Genomic DNA, 16368 nt, shown 5'->3' with positions numbered 1-16368 from the left:
AGAACAAGAGAGATCATATCATGCATTCGATCAAGCAAAGCGAAAACCCATCACTAATCTGAAGAAAACTAGAAAAACAAAAAAACAAACCAAGAATAAAAATCCTTATTCAAAAATCTAAACCCTTTACAATCAGTTTTTTTCTTTACCACAAAATTGATATTGATATTGACCAGGCGAATTCAGTTGCGGCTACATGCTTCTATCTAGCTGTGGTTTGATGAACTTGAACGACTGGTGACTGAGACGATGGATGAGGACGCATAGGCCAGCCAAGGAGCGGAGGCGAATCTGGGGGTGATGCATCTCGACTAGGAGAGAAGAGGCTCAGTTCCACGAAGGGTACCCTAGAAGAACCCTCCTCTTTTTCCATAGTACGAAAAGAAATTGATCCACGCTTGGCTGATACATCGGAGTTTCTACAAGGGCTGATTCCAGAACTCTCCTCCATATGACTCTGGTTGGCAATAAGAGAAGTGGTGTCATTCTGATCATCATTAACTCTCCTACTCTCCAAGTCCTGTAAACTCCCCAGGGCTAAAGAATCCGCAACTGGGCAGTAAACAAGCATGCATATACACACCCCAGCACAACATAAAAGTGCAAGAAACGCCAAGAAAGCAAGAGTTTCAAACTGAACGTGCTCTGGTTTAGATAAAACAGAGAAACCAAGCAAAGTAACTCTTAACGGAAGGAAACTTGAAACCGAGAATATCAATGTATAAACTCTCTTCTGCAGACCCTTGTTGATGACCAATTTTAAAATCCGCCTTCCAAGCCAAAACAAGTAGGCAGTTAGAATGATGGCAAAAATCCCAAGCAGGATGGTACTCAGCAAAGGGTAAGTGCAGAGGGCAACATGATCAGTCTTGTTCACTGTACTTGTGAAGTAGTAAGGCAATTTATGTAAACTGTCTTTCTTGTGGAGTTCGGGTCCAATTAAAATAACGAAGAGCTGAAGAGCAACCAATGGGAGGCAAAAGAAAAGAATGTAACCAGCTGTTTTCCCATTCCACTTTCGGCTTAGAATTCCTGACTCCATTGTCTGCAAAGGCGCACGAAGTAGGAACACAAGGGTCAGGAATAGGCATGGTTCCGCAAACCCAAGGTTTGAGACAATGTAACACTTGCAAAGATTCTCCTGCCATTTAAAGTTAAGGGCGTTCAACACTCTCCCCTCACGTCTCAACAGACTTAAACGGGCAACTTCACCAAAACCCCACCAGATTGCAAACAAGATGAAAGTGATTCGGATAATCCAAGGGCCACTGAAATAATTCAGCTGAATAAAACCCTGATTACGAATGTGAGAGCGAAAGTAAAACAAGTAAATAATGCAGAAGACACCAAGAAGGATCAAGAGAGCAACTAGACATATGGTCAACACACCGAGTGTATCGGCAGCAATTCTCGTCAGGGGCATTACCCGAAGCACAGATTCCACGCATGCTCTCTGCCAGCATGGATACGATGATCCTCTGGTAGCTTAAACGCTTCCTTCTCAGAATTAACGAAAACTACCAAAACAGTTTAAATAGTAATACCAGAAGATTCTCATCGAATTCATGGATATATCTATTACTGAAGTTGATGTTTCCGAGACATTCCCCGAACAACCATATAGCACCAACACTATCTGAACAATGTTGGGCTCTTAGGTTGATAACGTGACCCACACAACTGCAACAAAGATGGAAGAAAACCATGAGCACACAATGATCTCCAAAGATTGAAAAAATATAAAAAGTTATGGTCATAATCGACAGGACTTAGATAACTTAAACTTTAATTAAACAACAAGCTACACCAATAAAAAATTTAATTCTTATACCCGAAAGAAAAGATAAAAAGGTCACACATAACCAGCCTCATATAAGATTGTCAAAGCATCATACAGAGAAGTGCAGAACACTTAAAGAAGGAAACATGAAAACTACTTTTTACTCGGGGCAAATAATAAGGGATTACAGATTCAACGAATTTGCCAGATCTCACAAGTACCAATTTTGGCTGAAAAAATTAATACAATAGATAATTTTCTGCATCCAGATTCCACAAATTATCAATAGCGCACACTTGACCAATGACTTGACCAAGTCAAAGTGGGCGTGCACCCGTTCAAATATCTACTCTTTGTAATAGGAGAGATCAGTAGATTCCAGATCAAAAGAGAAGCAGCAGGGGTGGAATTTACATCGTTTGCATGACATACTTCCCTCGACATTGAGAGAACTACTTTTGCGCGATTGATGTGGTTTTAAAGCTTATAAATTATCACTCAAACAACACTACCTCTATTCTAACAAAACAGCATTTGCTCGAACGCTTATACTCAGACAAAAATCACAGGATTGCATCTCACTCTTGGACACTACTGATATTCTATCGAGCTATATCGACACGCGCAAACAAATCATAAAAAAGAAAACAAAATCAATCAGAAAATAAAACTCAAACCAGGAAGTATAAGGTTATTCATTCATTTAACATCCATTGTAAAAGACCCAAAAGCTGGAATATACAGTTTAAATTTATAATCTGGTTTTTCTTCATTTCCTACCGTTTCTCAGCAACCAAACAGTCCACAAACATTAAAATAAAATTCAAAATAAACCTTGCAGAGACATTATATTCCAAATCATTTCATGAAGATATTACAAGAAAACAAAATTGACTATAAAATAACTACACCCAGAAAAATTAAAATAATTTTGAATACCATAAATAGGGCAGCCAACGTGATAGAAACCCCAAATTCAAGAAACCATAGCAAGAACAAAAATTAGTACGAATTAAAGCAAAATGGAGATCATTCGAGATCTTACAGTGGCGAGAATCGTGATCTGGTGAAGCCGAACCCAGAATTGCAGAATCGGACAAAAAAATCAGAAAACCCTAACTTGCAGAGAGAGGGGAAGAGAGGGGAGAGAGAAGGAAACAAAGGGGAGGGAGGGCGAGAGAGAGAGAGAGAGAAAGAGCGTACTTTAGGGGAATAGGTGAGTGGGACTTTGTTGGTGACAGGCTGTTTCCAGCTGTGTCGTCCGAGCCTCATGCTTCGAGAACTGAATAGGCTTGCTTCGGCTTCTTCACGAGCCTACGTGGCAGTGTCGTGGCGGCGTTTACGGTGAGTTTCATTTTTTCATTTTTCTTCTTCTTTTCTTTTTCTTTTTTTTTTTTTTTTTTTTTTTTTTTTTAAATCCGTTGACGACAATTCTTCAGGAAATTGGGCGGTAGATTCTCAAGTCTCCTCCTCTACGCATATTTTTTAGTCAAAAAACATAACACCTTGCAAATAAATACAATTTTGTTTTCGAATAGCTTCGTAGGACCATTCCTAACGTTTGAATTAAGACATGAAATTTTTAACCTATAAAATTTAGGTTTTAACTCATAAACAGTTTTTGTCCTTTAATATTTGGGTTAAATTTTTAGCTAGAGTTTATTGAAGAATAAATTTAGGATAAATTTTTTTCCTAAAGTAACTTTAAAAAAAAAATTAATTATGTAGACTATTAATTTAATTTTATGAACATTTTAAGCTAAAAATATTAAGATTCTGATAAATATTGAAAAATCACTAAATCAGCACCATGAAACTTGTGGAACACCACGAAATAATATGAAACACATAAAATAATTTGTTTTTAATTACTTTAGCAGTTGGATTTAAATTTGGACCATTAGATTTTTATTTTTATATTTTTTCCATTGGATTTATTCAAATTAGATCTTAGCCGTTGAATTCAATGAATTTAAATATAAACTAACATATATGGTGGGTCAAGCCTACTAACCCAGGGGAATCCTAGCTAAATTTGCCCCAGAAATGAGTTTTACGTTTTAATTCGTATTTGCTCCAAGGGTTGGAGCAAGTTAAGGTAAGTTTAGAACGTTTGAGTTTTACTCCAATGATTGGAGTAAGTCTAATAATTTGGTTTGAACTCAATATCGATGAGAATCGAATGGAAAACCTCTTATTTACAAGTAAGAAAAACAATAACTATACAACAATTTTTTTTTTTTTTTTTAAGTACGACGATAGATTTCAATAAGGAAAAACATCATTAGTCCAAAATTTTGCCAACACACAAGCAACTAATTGATATACTTGTCAAATATTAAATCTAAAACGAGTTTTGGAGATTCTCAAAATAGTTAAACAAGTCATAGTAAATAGCCTAACGAGCTAACCGATAAGCAACACTATTGCTTAGCGGCACACATGGGTAAAAGTTACTCCAATAATTGTAGATAGTCGATGCTATGCATCTTCCACGATAGGTCCAATAAAACAAAAATTGAGTGAGATATCCTTCAATGCTATGATAATCTAGAGAAAATCACTCTCGAATTTTAGATTATGTAAACCCCTGTTTAACGCTCAAACCAGACCATCGCTGGCAGCCAAAGCTTCAACTTGAAGCTGATGAGAGGAGACATGGTTGTACTTTTTAGCAAAGCCTGCAACAAAATGTCCATGGTCATCTCTAACCATTGCTCCAACGCCTCATAATCTAAAGTCTTCATTCCATGCCCCATCCACATTCAATTTGTGCCGGCTTCCTCCGTCTCAGCTCGCCGGAGTTTCTCCTACTCCAAAAACCTCATGAGAATGAAAGTCGGTTTGGAAAAATGACATGGACATTTGAAGGGAGTGAGAAAATCCAAATGTCACGATAAATGCAAATGTTACTAGCACTCCCTTGCAAAATATAAGGTCGATTTCCAAAATGGTACACCATTTTTGAACACCGCTTACCAACTCATGCACAAATTTACTTATGAGTTTTCATTTGCTCTTATAATTCCTCGTGCACAAATTATAAAGAGAACGACGTGCATCGTGAGATAAGATCAACCCTTTTTAACAAGGAAATCTACTCCTATATTTCCTTTAGGAGTCTCTGACTTAATTAATGATGGATTACCATTGTCATAAGGACTCTTCTCGGCTAATACAAATACTCCCTAGGGCGAACGTGAAAGGTGTTGCATAATCTGCTCTCAGTCTACTGCTTGAGTTCTAATATCTTTACTAACTTGATTGACCTGTACGACATCGGTAACAAGAATCTTTACCATTGTTCTTGTTTACAAGTTTCCCAAAGTGTAACTCGGATGTATACAAATGCACAAAAATTTGGTTTCAACAATTATAATTGTTAAAGTAACAAATAAGAAGCACATAACTGGATACTTTTTTAAAACTACACTTCAAGTACCTTTGGAATTCAACAACGTTTTCAAAATTAATTTTGATTGGACTGTTTCTAACTATTATGTGGTGGGTCTATAAAAAGAGGTGAGTTGGGGAATCCTATTTTTGTTGCACCAAAAATCTTGCCTCAACCACAATTCTGGTGGCAGAGGTGGCTGGCTACTCTCATGGATGCTTTCAAGTTTGCGTCTCAAAAGGAATCTGAGAGACAATTGGGTAGAGGGTGATGTCAAAGATGGGGTTATTAATGTAATTTTGGATAAATGCTCGATGACATGGCGCCGCAAGACTGCTATCGAGGGCATTTTGGTAAAATAATCACTTTGATTGCTTGGAGACATATTTTCCTTTGAAAACCCGACTTAATTTGAATTGGGTTGGGGTTCATATTTTTCTATCCAACCCAATCAAACCCGACCGGAGACCCGCCCGAATTGTAAAAGGTTGGGTTACCCTTCCAACCCGGCCAACCAGCCCGGGTTGCAGGTTCATCTTTCAGAGAGGATCAGAGCGACTTGCAAATCGACTTATTGCTCATATCCTCCCCCATTGTTACAGTTCAGTCTCTTCTTCTTCTTCTTCGTCATTGTCGGAGCTTTGTTTCCTTCTTCTTTCTCGCTCTTAATTTGTGATCTGGTTTCTTTCTAAATCCCGATTTCACGGATCCCTACAGGAATTGAGATCATCTCCGTCGCCGGAGCTTTGTTTCCGGTCAAGCTCCTGTGAAATCAGTGTATACTGAGACCCACCCTTCTCCATCGCCGGAATCCTCGGCATTGCCGCCATAGCAATGGCCTAGAGACGATCAGCAGTTATCAATTCGGAAAAAGGATTTTACATTGCGGATCGATCTGGATTTGGAAACCACTTGCACAGAACAATCAACATGACTTATGTTGCAAGCAACGAAGAGGTAAACCTTACATTGCTCAATTTGGTGAAGCAAGAGCTTAATTAGAATGATCTGCTTCCGAATTTTACAAATATTGTGTTAAATTACGATTTAGCGGGCTTTGTGCGTGCGTGCTTGCAGGGTCAGTTTTATGATGTGAGCAATGATGATGCTCAGAAAGCGGTTTTCGATTTGGGTGCATTTGTTGGGGACTTGACTGTTGAGGAGGATGCAAGCAGGTATATACTTCTTTCGAATTTCTACATAGTTGATAAATTGAATTCACATTGTCAAGTTTTGGCTAACTGCTATCGGATACTACACTAGGAATCGGTATTCACCCATGTATGAGTAATGCCACGCACACAAACAAATTTCTAACCCATAGACACGATGACACAGACTATCATGTATGTTGACGGGGCTGTTTTTACAGGTACTGTGATAAACATGCCTGCAGAGGAACTATATGGAATTTTTTATTTTTATCATCTGTGTATCGAAATTAGGAGAGGTTAACGTGTGCAAATTAAATTGATTACTTGAAATGCATGTGCGGCGCCACATGCTATGCTGAGTATGTTGATGACAAATGGAATAAATATTCTTGAATTGCAAGATATAGTTTGAGTGCATCATCTTGGTAATGATTCCATCGTAACTTTTCCTTCTCCTCTCAGTGATGATATATCATTAGAAGGACTGCAACAAGAATTGGAAGAATGTAAACACGATGATGTGAGTAAAATTTAAGTTTCTATGCTCTTTAATGCTCCAATACATGGTTTCATTGTATTTCCTTTAATTGGTTTTATGTTTGTTGTGATAAGACAGAATGGTCTTTTCTCTTTGTTTTGTGAATATGGTTTGTTCTTGTGAAATGTGCTAAAATGTAATTATCCTTTTCGTTGCATGCTACTAAGGAGAAGCATATGAAATCATGACAAATGGAATGCCTGGAAGTAATTTTTTTCCTGGTCAGAGAACGCATATGATTTTATTTATTTTTTGAAAATAAGCTAGTTGGTTCATAAGGATTCATGTGGTTGGACACCTATCCTATTTTTATACTTATGTTGTGTGTAGTTTGTGTAAATAGTGAATGCAGTAATTTCTTTGTACTTTCTTAGCTCTAATACTTGTGATGAACTACTAAATGCATCAATATTTCTTCTATCTATCATCTGAATCTGATGTAGAAAGTTGGGAATATGTTGCCTGGTGTTGGTCACTAAAATGCATTAATCTTTCAACTATATATCATCTAATGTAGGTAGTTGCGAACATATTGTCTAAAGGCACAAAATTTCGGGAGCATACAAAGGGGGTTGAGAACAATATACGACAAGTTGAATTGGACTCGATCCAGGTTCTTGGTCGCTCACATTCTCTTTACCATATTTTGTGCATTCCCTAGCTCATTTTATGTCTGAAAGGTTAACTTGTAAAATAATATCTTTTTTGAGTTATGATAAGAGTTCCTTTTTTACTGTTTCACTTGAGTAGCTTTGCTTTTGTGCATAATATGTGCAAATAAGATAGTGTTAATATTCCTGTTGAAATATGTACTTCCTTTAGCTTTGCGATTACAAAATTTACCTAGTAACAAGGTTTAATCATGGTAAACTGTTCTCATTTTGGTTATGAAACATTTGTTATGTGTTCAAATCTTTTCAAGAGGTATTCTTTTTTCTTGGAAGATGCTGTGCAAATTTATGAAGGGTTAAAATTTTGGTTCCATCCTGTTGTGTTTTGGTGCAGTGTGAAATGATGTAGTCAAGTTTTCCCAGTTTTCAGCATAAATGCTTCTTTTATGGTGCATGGTTATTAATTTTTATGAAAATCATTTACACATGGCTCACATGTGCTTTCCTTCATTAATTTTATACAGACAGTGGATAGGGTTCTGGGAATAATTAATTTGATCGTTAGGATCTTCCTTTATGCAATACTGCAGGACTATATTAAAGAAAGTGATAATCTAGTATCTCTTCATGATCAAATTCGTGATTGTGACAGCATCTTGTCACAGATGGAAACTCTTCTGAGTGGATTTCAGGTAGATTGGTCCTTTCTTTGCCGTTTAACAATCATTACATGCTTTCACCCACACAATGACTGTATCTTCTGTTGCTTATATTGATGGAAAGACTTTTGGCTTCTCACTTATGTTTCCGGAAAATATATTTAATGATGACTCTTTAGCATCAACATATTTGGCCAAATAAAAACCGTCGTCCATATCAGTATTTTGAGTCACGTTAGTTATACTTGCTGCAGTAATTCAAAAGGAATGCATTAAAAATCCTTTTGTTTTTCATTTTAGTTATATTCTAAATTTCTAATTAGTGAATTCCTCTTGATTGTAGAGGTGTTTAAAAGAATGTACAGTGTTTGAGTTTTGAAGGTGTTAAGTTAGATATACGGATTTCTTGTCCATCTTACTTTTTTTATATATTTATTTTTCATTTTTTTAATTAATAAAGTATGTGTTTCTGTTAAACGGTTTCTAAATTTTTATTTTATCCCACAACTATGCTCGAAAAACAATACATCATTTCAGCTGTGATAGAACTAAAAAGCACATAAACTTCAGATATTATATGCATTTTAAATGATATTCATTTTCTTTTTCCAGTTCCTTTTACTTTGGCCTATTAATTTCATATTGTGTTTCCTCATGTCTTGTTGCTTAACCTCCAATTTTTTGCATTGAGCTTTTATTTTCTTTTCAATAATTCTTTTAAAAATTTTAAAAAACAAGTGCTTTTATTAAAAGTATAAGCACAAGACTGGAGACCAAGAAGTCATCTCAAAAATACGCACAACATGCAATCACCCACTCTACTTTAAATAAATACAACAAAACCGTAGAACTTTAAGGGGATTGTTTGTCAATTATCCTCCCCTTTAACATATGTTATATCAATATAATTAATACTTACAAGAATTCTTGTCCAGTCAGAGATTGGTTCAATAAGTTCAGATATCAAAATTCTCCAGGAGAAGTCTATGGACATGGGTTTGAAGCTGAAGAATCGCAAGGTATCATTTGTTTGTATAAAAAACTCTATGTTTTCGCTTTTCTTGAGTTCAATTAACAACTAACCTTTTGAGTATTGATGAGGCATGCTCCTCTGTAGCTTGCTTGTTTGTGTTGTAAAATTGTTGGAATAATATCTATAGAAATTTCTTACTGGATTAGCAGATAGTATGGTATGTTATGCCTGTAAATTGGTTAAGGTGAAATAATGGTAGACATAGTTGGTCTGATTATTATCCATGCTTCTTATTTCTTATATAAATTACCAGTTTATGTTCACTTAACAGGTGGCAGAATCAAAATTGTCTAAGTTTGTTGAAGACATTATAGTCCCACCAAGAATGGTAGACATAATTGTTGAAGGCGAGGTATATCTTATTCTTTTAATTGTTAAATTTCTCCTTGTAATTGCAATATCATCATTTTTCACGTTTTTTCCGTTCTCGTATGATAAAAAAGTGCCATTATAATCTTGATAAGAATGTTTTCTCACAATCTCGACTGTATCATTTCTTAAGTGAAACTTAACATGTTCTTTAGTAGGCATATTGATTTTGTATTATGTTGTGTTGTCTTTCTTTCATTGCAGTTAACATGCTCAATCTGTCATTGTTATCCAGGTGAATGATGAATATATGAGAACTTTAGAGATTCTTAGTAAGAAGCTCAAGTTTGTTGAAGTAGATCTTATGGTTAAAACTTCAAAAGCCCTAAAAGATGTTCAGCCAGAGCTTGAAAAACTTCGACAGAAAGCAGTTTCCAAGGTTGGTACCAGAGTTGCCAGATAAACTGTCTGATATTGATCATCTAATTGCTTGTGTAATTGTATGTTCACGTTTTGTACATGCCTGGTCTATGTCAGTAGAACAGTAAATGCCTCTTAACATATTCCATATAGGAGTAAATTCTAGTGTTCTTCTGACAAAATATTGGTTTTCAAATTGAGGGACCAAAATATTGGGTATCGTCTACGTGGCATCAAAATATTGGTTGTATGAGTTTTCTGTGTGCCACACCGCCACATCAGAAAACTAATGGAAATTTTGACGGATTTGGACAATAGGGACTACAATGGTGTGCGGTAGTCAAATTAGGGACTACATTGATTGATTTTTGGCATAACAAATTGAGGGATCATTTGTGATAAAAACCCGATGTTTAAACTGATCCATCCCATTTACAAAAGATTCATAATGTATGAGTTTTCATCTGTCTACATCTATTTTTCCACAGGTGTTTGACTTCGTTGTTCAGAAGCTTTATGCATTGAGAAAACCTAAAACAAATATCCAGATTCTTCAGCAGAATGTTCTTTTGAAGTACAAGTGAGTAGTTTCTCACAGTATTCTCAATTCTATTTGAGTTGGCTTTCATGAATATCACAAATTATTGGATCAAGTTCAAGTTGAATTCAGATTATTGAACCAACCCATTGACAGCCCTAGTTACAGATATTCAGGGTGGCAGCAACTATTAAGGATAATGAGTCTATTTACATGGGTTATTGGAGGATTCATTTGGGAAAAAGTCATTGCTCATTATTTTGTTCCCTGAAACAATCTGATTCACTTATGAGTTTGATCGTACAAGATAAATCAGGCTATGAAACTGTTTGATTGTCTCATGAGTTTGAGATTAAGAGACACTGGATCATACATTGTTAGTGTCTTTTTTATGTGTGCCCCACTATCCCTTTTCCTGGATTATATGTTGGTAGTGCTAAATGATTGTAAATGTAGTCTTCCTTGAGTTTTTGAGAGCAAGTTCTCTGTGGTCATATTGTTTCTGTATAAATATGGCATGCACTCATGTGCCACTAATGTGTGACACGACTAAACGTAGGTATCTGTTAGATGTGCATGCTGTTTTGGGTTTATTTTGGGTGCCAGTGCTGTTATGTGCAACCAATTTGGGATGCCACTATCATCAATTCAGGGTATAAGTACCTGTTAGATGGGCTTTCTGTCCTTTCTTTCCATGGGATATGTATAGATATTGTTATCAGAATGATTTTGGTGTTTTTTTGTTTAATTTATTATTGATTGATTCCAGTATGACAATGTAGGTATGTTGTTTCCTTCCTGAAGGAACATGGCAAGGAGGTATATATTGAGGTTCGTGCAGCATACATTGACACAATGAACAAGGTAAATACTTTAAAACTGACGACCTGTCTTTGAATTATGATATTGAAGAACTAGAATACTGCTAGATGATGAACTACCATACATAAACAGGTAGTGTCACATGCTCATTGTCCATTTAGCTTAACATGCTCCCTGTTTTCTTCTGTTATCAGTTCTGGATTAGGTGATTTTGATGTGCATTTTGTTGATCTATAACACTTTAATCAAAGCCGAAGCTGTTTATAAGCTTCACAAATGTTTAATTTCAGGCAGTATCCTACTTCATCAAAAGTTTCACAAATTTATTTTCTGTTTTCCTTTTGTCTTTTTGGCGCAACAGAAAGGTTGCTCCTTTGTGACCCAAAGGTCACGGGTTCAAGTCATGGAAACAGCCTCTTTGCAAAGCAAGGGTAAGGCTACGTATGATAGACGTTGCTCCCCCCACCCCCAACTCTCTATTCTCCCTACCCTCACAAAACGGGGAGTCTTGTTGGCTTGGGGTTGCCCTTTTTGGGTACTGGTTACACACTTTTTAAATGTTTACTAGCAGATTACAAGCTTTGAAAAAGGTCTACTTCCAGGTTGTAAATATTTTACAAAGCTTGTAAAGAGGCTGTTTCCACGACTCGAACCCATGACCTTTTGGTCACACAGGAGCAACCTTTCCATTGCACCAAGGCTCGCCCTCTCATTCCTTGGTACCTCATTTTAACATTTAATGTAGCTTTAGTAAAGGAGTAGGATAATTTATGCTATGAATATCATTGTAAAGAGTAATTGATAGTGGCACTTCTTTTCCCAAAGTTGGAAGAGTTCCCAAGTCTGAATCCACCTCTTCACATTAATAAAAAAAGGGCAAAAAGAAATTGGATAATCTATGTAGTATATTGAAGTTGAGTTGTATGTTTTGCAGGTTCTCAGTGCACATTTCCGTGTTTACATTCAAGCACTTGAGAAACTACAGTTGGATATAGCAACATCTAGTGATTTAATTGGCGTTGAGACTAGGAACACTAGTCTCTTTTCAAGAGGAAGGGAACCACTGAAGAACCGGTCTGCTGTCTTTGTTCTTGGAGAGAGGAGAAAAGTTTTAAAGGTTTTGTTACTGCAACTAACTCATTAATCCAATTTTTATACAATACCATGGGAAAATGATATCTAACTGTAGCATCTTTGCGAAAAGCTTGTTTCCCATTTTTTTTTTTTTTGTAAGAATAGTTGCGAAAAACTTTTGCAACCTGTGTACTTATTAATGAGATAGTGATTATTATGTTGAATATTTCTAGATCAAGGTTACCATTTTATCCCACTATATTATGAATGTGACATTACATATTAGAACAGCCTGCAATGTATGTCGAAAAATGTAAAAATTACAAGATAGGCTGGAGCAACAGAGGAGCTCTAGTGTTATGTTGATCATTGTATCATGATTCATGCCTTTTTTAATGAAGAATGATCAACATTTTAAATCTGTTGCCATAATCGAATTGACTTTAACTTTTTTGGTCCAGTTAGTTTTATGATATTGAATGTCTTTGAGATCGAAATTGTTGGGAGCTTATAATCAGTATATCTTTAATAGTTTTTCAATGCTTGGAATTGGCTTTGTCTAAAAACAGGCAACACTGTAAATGTAGTTTATTGTGACAAATTACGTCTTTAATTGCGATATTTTTATAAGGATCGTAATACTTTGTCTTATACTCTACTTTTAAATGTCCAATTGGTATAAATGTGGTAGATGATGGTTTTGTAATGGGCAGCTAGTGTTAGTTTTCTTATAATGCCATTTTCTTTATATATCTTGCATGTAAATTATGTCATGTTTAAATTTTTGCTATCTACTAGGAAATTGAGGAACCTGCGTTGATTCCACATATAGCTGAAGCCAGCTCCATCAAGTATCCATATGAGGTCCTCTTCAGGAGCTTGCACAAGCTACTTATGGATACTGCTACTTCCGAGTACACTAGAGTTTGCCTTGCTCCTTGATAATGATTTCTAAATTGCTAATTGAAAATTGACCAAATACTGATTTGTTTTCACAATTTTCCCCTCTTATATGCAGGTATCATTTCTGTGATGATTTCTTTGGCGAGCAATCCGTATTTTATGAAATTTTTGCAGGTAAACATGACAGCTATTCTTAGATTCATTCTATTATGGTTAAATCTTTGGCAATTGCATACTGATTATAACTACAAAGAGCATAAACTTCTCCCAAATTTGAAAGCATTCTACTGGTGGCTGTTAGATTCAGATGATCGCTTTGGATCTTTGAAGACTCTCATTGTGCTTCTTTTTGAAAATTCGGCTCATTTTGACGATTTGTAATGCTTTTTAACACCAGGCCCATTTTCTGTAATTGACGAACACTTCAATTCAATACTTCCCAATTGTTACGATGCTATTGGTGTAATGCTAATGATTCGCATAATACATCAGCACCAGGTAGTTATCAATCTAAATTCTAATGAGACCCTCAACCTGTGTTCTGTGGTGCATTTGCTTGAAGATATTCTATTTCTGATTTTTTTTTTTCTTCCTTGCAGCTCATTATGTCTAGGCGGCGTATTCCATGCTTGGATTCATACCTTGATAAGGTGTGTGTCGTGAATTTGTCTCTATGGTAATCATATCATCTGCATTCTGCATGTAACTTGTATTCATAGATGGTTGATGATATGTAAATGTTAAAGAGAATTGTGAATTGATAGTATTGGTTCATGTTTCCTCAATGGATTATATTGAAACTTGAAGGCACATTTTGTATTGAGCTCTTATATCATAAATGCATGTAACGAGAAAGCCGTCTGATTCTGAAACATTAACAGATCAATATTAACCTACGGCCTCGTTTGAAGATGGTGTTTGACCTGCATCTACATTCTGCATGTAGTTTCTTGTATTCTTTGATGGTTGATGATATGTAAATGTTAAAGAGAGTTACAAATTGCTAGTATTGGCTTATGTTTCTTCAAATGGATCGTATTGAAAGCACACCTTGTATTGGGCTCTTATGTCATAAATGCATGTAACGACAATGCCTCTGATTTTGAAACATTAACAGGTCAATATTGCCCTATGGCCTCGCTTTAAGCTTGTGTTTGACCTTCATCTAAACAGCATGCGGAATGCAAATGTGAAGACATTGTGGGAAGATGATGTTCATCCTCACTATGTCATGAGGCGTTATGCTGAATTTACAGCTTCACTTATCCACCTCAATGTGGAATATGGAGATGGGCAGGTTAGATGTAGAAAATGAACTTAAAACTTTATGCTTATTTAAGATTCTTGATCACTTCGTGGACTTAATTATCCATCCATGATTTGCAGCTTGAATTAAATTTGGAGCGATTGAGAATGGCTATTGACGACTTACTTATCAAGCTTGCTAATTTATTTCCAAAACCAAAGCTACAAACCGTGTTTCTGATAAACAATTATGATATGACGATTGCTGTTTTGAAGGTAAACTCAGTTTCTTGTTTCTTTTTTTCTTTTCAAAATTGAAATGAATGTCAAAGGATCTATATCAACATGAAGGTGAAATTGAAGTCTCTGGCAAAATTTCTTGAACATGTTCAGTTGTATCAGTTTCATGCTTTGGTTGCTGCTGTTTCACAATTTTTGTCATTTGAATGCTAGGAAGCTGATCCAGAGGGTGGTAAAATTCAAATGCACTTCGAGGAACTTCTGAAAAGCAACACAGCATTATTTGTGGTAAGTGCGTGGTCGTACTACCTATCTTGCAGATCGCTTTTTGGTGCAAATTGAAGATTGAATTATTAATCTGCAAATGAAGTTTGGATTTCAGCTAAACATTTTATCTTTCTAGTTCATTTCTGATATGGTACTTCAGTCTTGCTTGTGCATTTGTTACAAGTTTTCGTGAGAACATAAATAGAAGCATATGAGGAGAATGGGATAAATAACACAATTGTATAGCCTCTTTGTTCTTTCTGCCCTTTACGGTATATGGTTTTGCTTTGCTTCTTTTGTTTTAAGCTTTCACCTCTCTCCTTGCAGGAAGAACTACTACTAGAGCATTTTAGCGATTTAATCAAATTTGTTAAAACCCGAGCTTGTAAGTATTTTGGTGAAGAAATGCTGTGGCATCTTCTATCCTTCTTGTTTTGTTTGTACCTTTGCGGACTTCTTGTCCGCTTTTGTTTTTTTATTGTTTGTTGGCAATAAAAATTTGTTTCTTCTACAAAAATGTACTTATTTGCAATTTTCCTATCAGCGGAGGATCCAAGTGCTAGTTCGGAGAAGCCTATAACTGTTGCGGAGGTTGAGCCCCTCGTGAAGGACTTTGCAAGTAGATGGAAAGCTGCAATCGAACTGATGCACAAAGATGTCATAACTTCTTTCAGCAACTTCTTGTGTGGTATGGAGATCTTGAGGGCGGCGTTGACTCAGCTGTTGCTCTATTACACAAGGCTCTCAGATTGCGTAAAGAGGATTGTTGGTGGGTCTGCTCTCAACAAGGATCTAGTGTCCATATCGTCAATCATGTACGAAATTAGAAAATACTCGAGGACCTTCTAGGTTGTTTCGTTTCATATGGGTTACCTGCCAAGAGAAGGCTTGAGCAAAAGGATGATTGCATGCGTGCCAACGTTGGAGGCTTCCAACAGACACGGTTTGTGTAGTGATTTTGTATTAACTACATTTTGTGTCGTCTATGCGGTTTCTAGCGTCTGTAAGAGATCATGTCGTCCAAAGCCTTTAAGAATGACGTGATCCTCACAATATTAAAATAACATGAGATTTTCGGAACTGGTCGCCTACATGAAAGCCCGGCCTGAGAACTGGTCTTGGGGCTCAAACTTATTTGTCCCTTAAAATAGACCCACGTCGTCACTCAATACTACAATCTGATGATATTTCTTTTTATTTGTAAGTGAGAGGTTTTAAGTTCAAATCTCGTGAATGGTGAATTTGATATCAAATTAGATTGCTCATTTATGTGATGTAACTGAACCCTTCATTCCTTTAATGTAAAATTAAAAAAATCGACCCACTTCAAAAAGGATCGGATGTCACTTTCTGAGTGCGGATTGTCCAACCAGATTACATT

At 36.1% G+C, this 16368-nt stretch overlaps 2 protein-coding genes across 2 annotated transcripts; one reads left to right on the top strand and one right to left on the bottom strand.

Moving 5' to 3' along the window:
• LOC137717405 (uncharacterized) lies at positions 1-2956 on the bottom strand. The gene is made up of 2 exons (XM_068456770.1): positions 2826-2956; positions 1-1680 (listed from the first exon to the last, which is right to left on the bottom strand). Exon 2 carries the CDS (start codon positions 1421-1423, stop codon positions 203-205), a length of 1221 nt encoding a protein of 406 aa, XP_068312871.1. The 5' UTR covers positions 1424-1680; positions 2826-2956; the 3' UTR covers positions 1-202.
• Positions 2957-5597: 2641 nt separating this feature from the next.
• Positions 5598-16019, top strand: LOC137717595 (vacuolar protein sorting-associated protein 52 A-like). Its single transcript, XM_068457008.1, has 20 exons — positions 5598-6131; positions 6252-6349; positions 6791-6848; positions 7384-7479; positions 8068-8169; positions 9072-9155; positions 9441-9521; positions 9774-9917; positions 10387-10478; positions 11219-11300; positions 12193-12375; positions 13131-13246; positions 13351-13409; positions 13633-13733; positions 13835-13885; positions 14353-14532; positions 14622-14756; positions 14934-15008; positions 15315-15372; positions 15532-16019. Exons 1-20 carry the CDS (start codon positions 6105-6107, stop codon positions 15834-15836), a joined length of 2127 nt encoding a protein of 708 aa, XP_068313109.1. The 5' UTR covers positions 5598-6104; the 3' UTR covers positions 15837-16019.
• The last annotated feature ends 349 nt before the right edge of the window (positions 16020-16368 follow it).

The sequence above is a fragment of the Pyrus communis genome, chromosome 15 (genome assembly GCF_963583255.1).
Source record: "Pyrus communis chromosome 15, drPyrComm1.1, whole genome shotgun sequence".
NCBI classification, from domain to species: domain Eukaryota; kingdom Viridiplantae; phylum Streptophyta; class Magnoliopsida; order Rosales; family Rosaceae; genus Pyrus; species Pyrus communis.
The sequence above is the reverse complement of the archived record's forward strand: the minus strand, read 5'-3'. Positions and strand labels throughout refer to the sequence as shown.

What these genes read in the sequence shown, in the direction of transcription:
- LOC137717405 (XM_068456770.1), bottom strand. Translation starts at nt 1,423, where the DNA reads ATGCCCCTGACGAGAATTGCTGCCGATACACTCGGTGTGTTGACCATA.
- LOC137717595 (XM_068457008.1), top strand. Translation starts at nt 6,105, where the DNA reads ATGACTTATGTTGCAAGCAACGAAGAG. An exon ending in ATGTTGCAAGCAACGAAGAG is followed by an intron (nt 6,132 to 6,251) that starts GTAAACCTTACA and finishes GCGTGCTTGCAG; the next exon opens with GGTCAGTTTTATGATGTGAG. An exon ending in TGAAGCTGAAGAATCGCAAG is followed by an intron (nt 9,156 to 9,440) that starts GTATCATTTGTT and finishes TTCACTTAACAG; the next exon opens with GTGGCAGAATCAAAATTGTC.